The sequence below is a fragment of the Neovison vison genome, chromosome 9, assembly GCF_020171115.1.
Source record: "Neovison vison isolate M4711 chromosome 9, ASM_NN_V1, whole genome shotgun sequence".
NCBI classification, from domain to species: Eukaryota; Metazoa; Chordata; class Mammalia; order Carnivora; family Mustelidae; genus Neogale; species Neogale vison.
The window spans coordinates 19,212,222-19,220,299 of record NC_058099.1 but is presented as its reverse complement, the minus strand read 5'-3'; the positions used below and the strand labels follow the sequence as shown (position 1 = coordinate 19,220,299).

The 8,078-nt window shown below is 54.0% G+C and overlaps 1 protein-coding gene across 2 annotated transcripts; it reads left to right on the top strand.

Annotated features, from left to right (window-relative positions):
* The first annotated feature begins 869 nt into the window (after window positions 1-869).
* On the top strand, window positions 870-7,745 carry LOC122916861 (alpha-1-acid glycoprotein-like). Of its 2 annotated transcripts, XM_044264252.1 has the most exons (7): window positions 870-993; window positions 4,573-4,688; window positions 5,122-5,264; window positions 5,489-5,559; window positions 6,329-6,436; window positions 6,584-6,687; window positions 7,543-7,745. In XM_044264252.1, the coding sequence occupies exons 2-7, from the start codon at window positions 4,575-4,577 to the stop codon at window positions 7,618-7,620; spliced, it is 618 nt and encodes a 205-aa protein (XP_044120187.1). In that variant the 5' UTR covers window positions 870-993; window positions 4,573-4,574; the 3' UTR covers window positions 7,621-7,745. The 2 variants fall into 2 exon arrangements, with proteins under 2 accessions (XP_044120187.1, XP_044120186.1); XM_044264251.1 differs by lacking the exon at window positions 870-993 and having other exon boundaries at window positions 4,549-4,688.
* Window positions 7,746-8,078: the final 333 nt, after the last annotated feature.

Genomic DNA, 8,078 nt, shown 5'->3' with positions numbered 1-8,078 from the left:
CCATCACCATCATCATCACCCTCATCACCATCATTACCATCAACATCACCAACACCATCATCACTATTGTCACCACCATCACCATCACCAATGTCATCACCATTATCACTACCCACCATCACCATGACCAGCATCACCACCATCATCAGCATCACCAGCACCATTATCACCATCATAACTACCATCACTACTATGACTGTCATTATAACCATCACCACCATCACCACCACCATCACCATCACCATGATCTCCATCACCAGCACCACCACCATCATTCTCTCCATTATCATCACGATTGTCATTTATGGGGCCATCATGGAGGCAGGTCCCTGGAAACACTCTTCCCCTGGGGTGCCTCAGTGCCTCCCCGCTGGTCAGGCGGCTTATCTTACTGCTCCCCGCCGCCCCAGGGTCAGACGTGGGCAGTGTAGGGTACACGCCTGATACACGGAGCTCCCTAGCCCCCAGGCAGGCAGCCTCTCCCTGCTTAAGCTGCTCTTCACGTCCTGGTTGTGGCACAAAAACCTACTCCAAAGCGAGGGACAATGGCCCAGCACGGCCTGGCCCCCATTGCCTCCCCCTCCTTCGGACCCAGCATCTGATGAGAACAAAGCTGGACTTTAATATTCTTCTCTGCCATCTGCTCAGACCCACCTGTGGGGGCTTTCCCATAGCACCCCTTTCCTCCTAGGGTGACCTGAATCTGGGGAAGGCCAGCTCCCCACCCTGCCCATCCCCCACCCTGCCCTGGCAGGTGCTATGGTCCCAGTCTCCTGTTGCACAACTGAGTGTCAGGAAACAGCCAGAGTAGACTTCCCAGTGGGGCCATCCTGTGTTTGCTCTGTCCACAATGAATCAAGCCACCGCCGTGGACAGTCACTTTCCACCAATGACCAGCTGCCCCGTGCTGGGAAAAGGACGGAGGGCAAGCAAGAAGGGGAGAGGCTGGCAGGTGGATTCCAGTCCCTGCTTCCTGACCGGGACATGGTCTTGGTGAGTCATTCCTTCACTCTGGGCCTCAGTTTCTCCCTCTGCACAATGGGGGTGCTAAGCCCTTCCCTGCTTGCTACCACAGTTCGAGCTATTGTTCTGTAATAGCAGGGTGAATCGTCTCACATGGAATGGTATTCAACCGCTCTATGAAGAAGCAGTTTCCTGTAGTTCAACCCAATACGTAGCACCTTTCCAAATAATCGCAGCTACGGGGTCTTGCACACTTACTGTGAGCAGGAGCTCTGTTGGGTGTGATACGTTTTCATCATATTTCCTGCCAAACTTCTCTTGGCATTGGGCCTGGGCCAGTTGGAGGGGCGGGCAGGGAGGGGTGTCCAGATGCTCGTCCCACAGAGGTACTATGGCATCCCTGAGGTTGTAGGAAGATGGAGAAAATGGTACTGCATCGGGCGGGGGTGGTGCTGGGTGCACTTGAAGGAGCTACTTGGAGAGCCTCTTGGGAGGAGACAGAGACCTCCAGGGGTACCTGAGTGACAGCGAGGACCCCTCCTTCCTTCTGAATGGGGCTCCATTTACTTGCTGCGAGAGAAAGCATTCATTTCTCTCTACGCTACTCAGCACACACAGGGCCACGGAGTGTGATTCAAGGACAGGGCACAAGAGGGAAGAGTTGTTGGCCTGGGGCCTGACCAGCGTCGGTTGTGAAGAAGGAGGTTTAGGGCTGTGGGTCACTCTCGTGCCAGTACCGGGCACCAGATCCCCAGTGACAGGCAGGCTTCTCTGTTACTTAATAAACTTTGTGTGTGTGCATGGACATGTGCATGGATGTGTGTATGAGTGTGTGCACGTGTGTGCATGGATGTGTGTGTGTGTTCATGTGTGTGTGCGTGTGTGGTACGGGACATCCTCTAAAGCTCTGAGCAGAAGCCCCATGGCCCAGGGTAACGGGGGCGCTCTCCCTGTAACAGTCAGCTCCCCGCTGAGAGAAGCAGGGTCTCCAGTCCGCCCCAGTCGCATCATCTCACACCGGGACCGCTGGGACGGCACCTGGCTCCCTACCCTGACCCCCCAATCTTCCCCGCCCAGAGGGAACTTTCTTTTTCTTTTTTTTTTTTTAAGATTTTATTTATTTATTTGACAGAGATCACAAGTAGGCAGAGAGGTATGCAGAGAGAGAGAGAGAGAGGGAAGTAGGCTCCTTGCTGAGCAGAGAGCCCGATGCGGGACTCAATCCCAGGACCCCGAGATCATGACCTGAACCGAAGGCAGCGGCTTAACCCACTGAGCCACCCAGGCGCCCCCAGAGGGAACTTTCTAAAGAGCAAATCGACTACTCGTCTCCCACCTCGCTTAAAACCTTCCCATTTCTCCTGATTCCTGCGGGGTCCAGGGCAGACTCCCCAGCCCGGCTCCTGTGCCCTGCAGGCTCGGTTCCCGCCAACCTCTCCAGCATGGGTCCCGTCACTCCCACGCCATCCCACTGCCGGCCACTCGGACCCAGGTCCTCCGCACGCCCCACGTTCTCTGCCCTCCACTCTTCCCCGCTGACGAACTCCGCTCCTTTTCTCAAGACTCAAATTAGGGCAATGCCCATCCAAAACACCAAGTGAGCTGGCAAAAAAAAAAAAAAAAAGAGCAAAGAAAAGAGGAAATCCCACTTCTGACAAGGATGTGGAGGAGGGGACTCCTCTGTGTCACCAAATTGGCACCACATTAGACAATGTTCGTGTTTTTGATTTGTCATGTGTTTTGTCATCTCTCTTTGGGGAGAGAGGTTTTTTTTTTTTAATCAGCTTAATTGAGGTGTAATTGGCATACAATAAAACGCACACATTTTAGGTTCAGGGTTCAGCGAGTTTTCACAAATGTGCATTATGCTCGTAACCACCCCTGCGGTGGAAATGGGGCATACGGCCACGGACCTCAGAAAGTGCTCTTCCAACCTCTGGCCCTCAGACTGCCCTCCTTGCCCGAGGCAACCACCGGTCTGATTTCTGCCATTCTAGATCAGTTTGGGGGGTTTGAGAACATTCTGTACCTGGAACCAAACAGTATGTGCTTGATGAGTCTGGCTTTTTTTGTTCAGCAGAATGTTTTGGAGATTCACGGCTGTTGTCTTATATGCCAGTAGTTGGTTCCTTTTGATTGCTACATAGTATTCCCTCTATGAAACTGTTACAATCTGTCTTTCCATTTTCCTGACGACTGGCATTTGAACTGTTTCTGGTTTTTGGCTATTTCGAATAGCAGAATAACATCATAGTCTTGTCCGTGACATGTTTTTCTCTCTCTTGAATGGTAGGGCATGGTAGAAAGGGATTTGGTCGCTTTCTGACTCGTGGCATTCACCGCGAGGAATGGTGAACATCACCATACGAAATGCTAGAGGCAATTCTCTCTCTATAAAGCTGGAAAAAAATAAAATGCTACGGATATAAAGAGAGGGCACCATTAAGTACGGGGAACCTAGGAAGAGCACGACAGGGGTGTGCATCCATTAAAATTATAACCACTGACTACACGGAAACATGGGAAATGACTCAAAATATATGAAATGAACAGGGATACAAAACTGTAACATAACATAAGAAGGCTTTGGGGAAGTATTCGTTCATAGGGCTAAAGATCTGACCCGGTCAGGCAGAAACACTCATGGACTGTGGATGCGCACATCTGGGGTGCTGGGCACTGTCGGGGCCTGGGGACCTCCTGGTGACGACAGAGGCCACCTTCCTGTTCCATGGCAGGGGGTGGAGACCACACGTGCATCATTTCTTGTTTTAGATGTTGGGAGCTAGTTCAGGTAACACCACATTTACTGGAAATAGACGTGTAACTTGGACACCTCCTCCTTGTAGAAGGATCCCTGCCTCCGAGTGTTGGTTGGCACCACCCTCCCCCAATGGACTTTTGTTCCCCCATGGTTGTCACCACACTCTGCTGGAATGGAATCCATGGTTTTCCTTACCCCTACTCCAGAGCCTCTCCCCATCACCCACCCCCATGCCACCTAGTCTGGGAACTGTCTAAATCACTTTCAGCATTATGTCTGGCTTTCACTCTGGATGCTCAGGGAGACACAAATTGGGTAAAGTCAGTAAAGAATCTTCTTTGGGCTCAGGTCATGATCTCAGGGTCCTGAGATCGAGACCCACATCGGGCTCTCTGCTTGGTGGGGAGCCTACTTCCTCCTCTCTCTCTGCCTGCCTCTCTGCCTACTTGTGATCTCTCTCTCTGTATCAAATAAATAAATAAAATCTTAAAACAAACAAAACAAAACAAAAGGAAAAAACCTCTTAGCTTGCTTAGAGGTCCCTCTACTGAAATCTACACACGTTTCATGATACCACTCCAGCCCACACTCAGCTTGGCTTTGAACAGCCTGACCTTGGGGCCCCTGTAACCCTTCAGGTCAGGGTTCTGAATTAGACCAAGGTTTGGAGGCTTTAGCTACAGTGGGCTTTGGGGGAGGGAGGGGAGGATTTGTGCAAAGCATTTCACAAGAGCTCAAGGACTGTGTCACCAGGGGGGCTCCAGGGCTCCTCCCACAGCTCATTATAAAATCACTGTCCCCTCCCACCAGCAGCTCTGCCTGACTCCAGGTGTCTCTCCATCTAGGCATGGCGCTGTCCTGGGCCCTTGCTGCCCTGAGCCTCCTTCCTCTGCTGCATGCCCAGAGCCCAGTGTGTGCCAACCTCACAGCAGCGCCCATCACCAATGCCACCCTGGACCAGGTGCGTCCCTCGGCCCCCGAGCAACAGGGGCAGCTGCCTCCTTCCCTGGGCTCCCCTTCTCCCGCTGGTTTGTGGACGCCGCCCCCCCCACCCCCCCGTCTGATTCTGCCTGCTACTGCCTGCTTCTGCCCTCTTCTCTCCTGGGTCCTGGGGTGACCTTCTGACCAGGCTCTGGACGCATTCTTCTGCTTCCTAACTCAGAAGCCTCATGGCAAGTTCCCTCAGAGGGGACATCCTGTCCTGGGCCCGGAGGGCCACCCAGTGTCTGGGGAGGTTCCTGACCCTCAGAGTGAGCTCCTGCGTGTGCCCTCCTCGCCTGGGGCCCCAGTCTCCCTGCGTGTAAAAAGGAGGGGGACATCTTTGTACCTGGCTGGCTGGCAGGCAGGGGCATTCGGCTCCCAGCCTTTGTCATCAGATCTTGGCTTCTCCCCAGATCTCTGGCAAGTGGTTTTATCTCTCCTCGGCCTTCCGCAACCCGGAGTTCAACCAGTCAGCGAGAACAATCCATGCGGCCTTCTTCTATTTCACTCCCAACCATACGGACGACACAATACTGCTCGGAGAGTACCTAACCATGTAAGACCCCCACATACCAGCTTGCCCCCAGCCCCAGCTTCTGTTCCTAGCTGCTGGGAAACCTCGAGCAAGTCCCTCCTTCCTCCTGACCTCAGCCTTTTCATCCGTGGATGAGGAGGGCGGACTAGTCGGCCCAACTCTTGCCCTCGATGATAGCGACCGGTGCTTGTCCACTTCTTCTCAATGATCCTCCTCTTTTTCACCCTTCTTCTGTCTGGCTGTAGTGGGAACAAGTGCATCTATAACTCCAGCTATCTGAAGGTCCAGAGGGAAAATGGGACCCTGTCCAAACACGGTGAGGACCAGCGCTCAGGCGGGAGGACTGGGGTGTGTCATGGGGACCTGTGGATGGACCAGACAATAGGGTCAGTGCTGGGGCGAAGCCACAAAGAACCCAGGTCAGGCCTTCCTCCTACATTTCTGATGTCCCAGGGTCTCCACACTGCAGTAACAAGTAATAACCGTCCCCAGATTTGAGCTCTATGTGCCAGGCACTGTTTGAAGTAATTTTACTAGGATTAACCCACCTGAGACTCACAATCTTAGGAGGACCTGACAGCGATCAGCTGAGGAAACAGAGAAACAGAGAGGTCAGTTGTTTCCCTGAAGTCACACAGCCTGTAATTAGAACTAGAATTCAAACTGAGGGCTGGCTGCAGGCCTGCCTCTCTCCACTACTCTTTCCCCTTTGGGACCTGAGGGTGGCAGTCTGTGTCAGGCAGGGAGTGACCCCACTCCTGTCCCCACCATCGCCCCAGAGAGGGCACATAGTAGGAGCATACAAATGCTGGTGGTATTAAACCAACAGCCCTGGGCAGCCCTGAGGCTCCTGTCTGTGCCTCACTTTTCTCATCTGGAAAATGGGGAGAAAGGCCCTGACAGCCACAGTCAGCACGAGGCTCCTACGATTCCACAACTCTTTGCAAGGCCCGGCACACAGAGGGAGTGAAGGTCGTTGGCCCAGGTGAACTCCCAGCCTTCACTGACCCCTGGGGGGGCCACGGGAACACTCATGGTCAGACCCATTGTGCTATGTGGTCTCACCCAGAAGTTTTCTTCTCCAGAGTCTGGCAAAGAAGTGTTTGCCGATCTCCTGCTCACTAAGGATCCTAAGATCTTCATGCTTGGCTTCTCCCTGAAGGATGAGCAGAACAAGGGACTGTCCTTCTATGGTAAGCACCGTTCCAATGTCCACCCCAACCCGACCTCACCCAGCAGACCACCTGTCCCTGTGGCTGGGCCCCCAGAACCCCCGCCCTCCCCTGAGCCCCAGCGAGGCCCCCGGCATGCTCACCCAGCCCCCTTGTTCCCTCCTGCAGCTGACAAGGCAGAAGTGACTGAGGAACAAATGAGAGTTTTCCATGAAGCCATCACGTGCTTAGGCATGCAGAGGTCGGAGATCAATTACACTGATGCGAAAAAGGTGAACGCAGTGCAGACTAGGCTATGCCCGCCATCGGAGCCATCCTGCCTGGGGGCAGCCCCAGAGGCCTGGATAGGGAGACCAGCCGGCCAAGGCTGCATAGTGAGGCAGGATGTCCTACTTTTAAGCACCTGCCTCCCTGCAGGGACAGCTGAGCTCCCCAGAGGCCCAAAAGTTGAGGGCCCAGGAGGGAAAGTCCCTGGGAAACAGGGAGGACAGGAAGGGAGGAGGAACAGTGGGAATAGGGTGGCAGTGGGAATTTGACAGGGAAACACACAAGGGTGATTATCGCTTACACCTGCCGGCCACGGCCCAGACATCAGATACGTCAGAGGCTTTCCTTGGTCGTGTCCTATAAGGCAATCTCTAAAATCACAGAGCTGCTGAGTGGGCTATACTTTTTCAGATAGGCATGATATACTTTTATTATCATCAAAGTAAAAAGGTCTCCGTTGGCCACCTGAGGCCATCTCTCCTGCCCACCAGCATCCTAAAGCTCCTCCAGTCCCCACTCCTGGCAGCTGCAGGAAAGGCCTGGGCACACAGCACCAACTGGCTCTGGTGTGCAGCCTGCCTTCCCCATCCACTGGCTGGGGGACCGCAGACAGGCCGCAAGGCCCCCTGAACCTCGGTTATATCATGTGCTCAGGAATCCAGATCAGCCCAGGGGCTTGGCGAATCCTCAGTACACAGCAGCGCTTTGTAAAGCCTCTCTGGAGTGCAAGAAGCTGAGGCTCAGAGCTGGACCGTGCCTCGCCCAGGGTCCCTGAGCTGGCGCCACAGTCCGGAGCTCATCCACCCTTGCCCTCACAAGAGCCCCTCGCGTCACCAGGCTCCCCTCTCACTGTCTTCCAGGATCTGTGTGGGCCGCTGGAGAAGCAGCACAAGGAAGAAAGGCAGAAGGAAAAGGAGGAACACACAGCGTTGGACTAGGACCCTGGGGACCGTGGGGCCCATCCTCAGCCCTAGGCCCACCCCTTTTGTACATGATGTTTTTGTCTCAGGTGCATTAATAAAGCTTCTGCCTTTGAAACAGGAGGCAGGGGCTCGTTTGCTCATGTTGTCATTCATTCATTCATTCATAGGTGTTGAAACCCTCCCTGAGCTGAGCCCTCGCTGATCAGGGCATAAGGCCCAGCCCTTGGTGGGAAGAGCCCCCGCTGTCCTATCCAGCATGACTGGGGGGATGACGGGAACAGAATGTTGTGGGAACCCAGCATGGGGAGGTTCCTTCTGCAATGAAGTCTGGGAAGGCTTCCTGGAAGGGGAATCTGAACCTGCCTAGAAAGATTTGGAGGTTTGCACACCTGCTCTTCCAGCTGCAAGCCAAGGATCTGGGAGGATGTTTGGCAAACAGAGGCAGAGCGCCCCGGTAGGAGTTCAGGTAAATG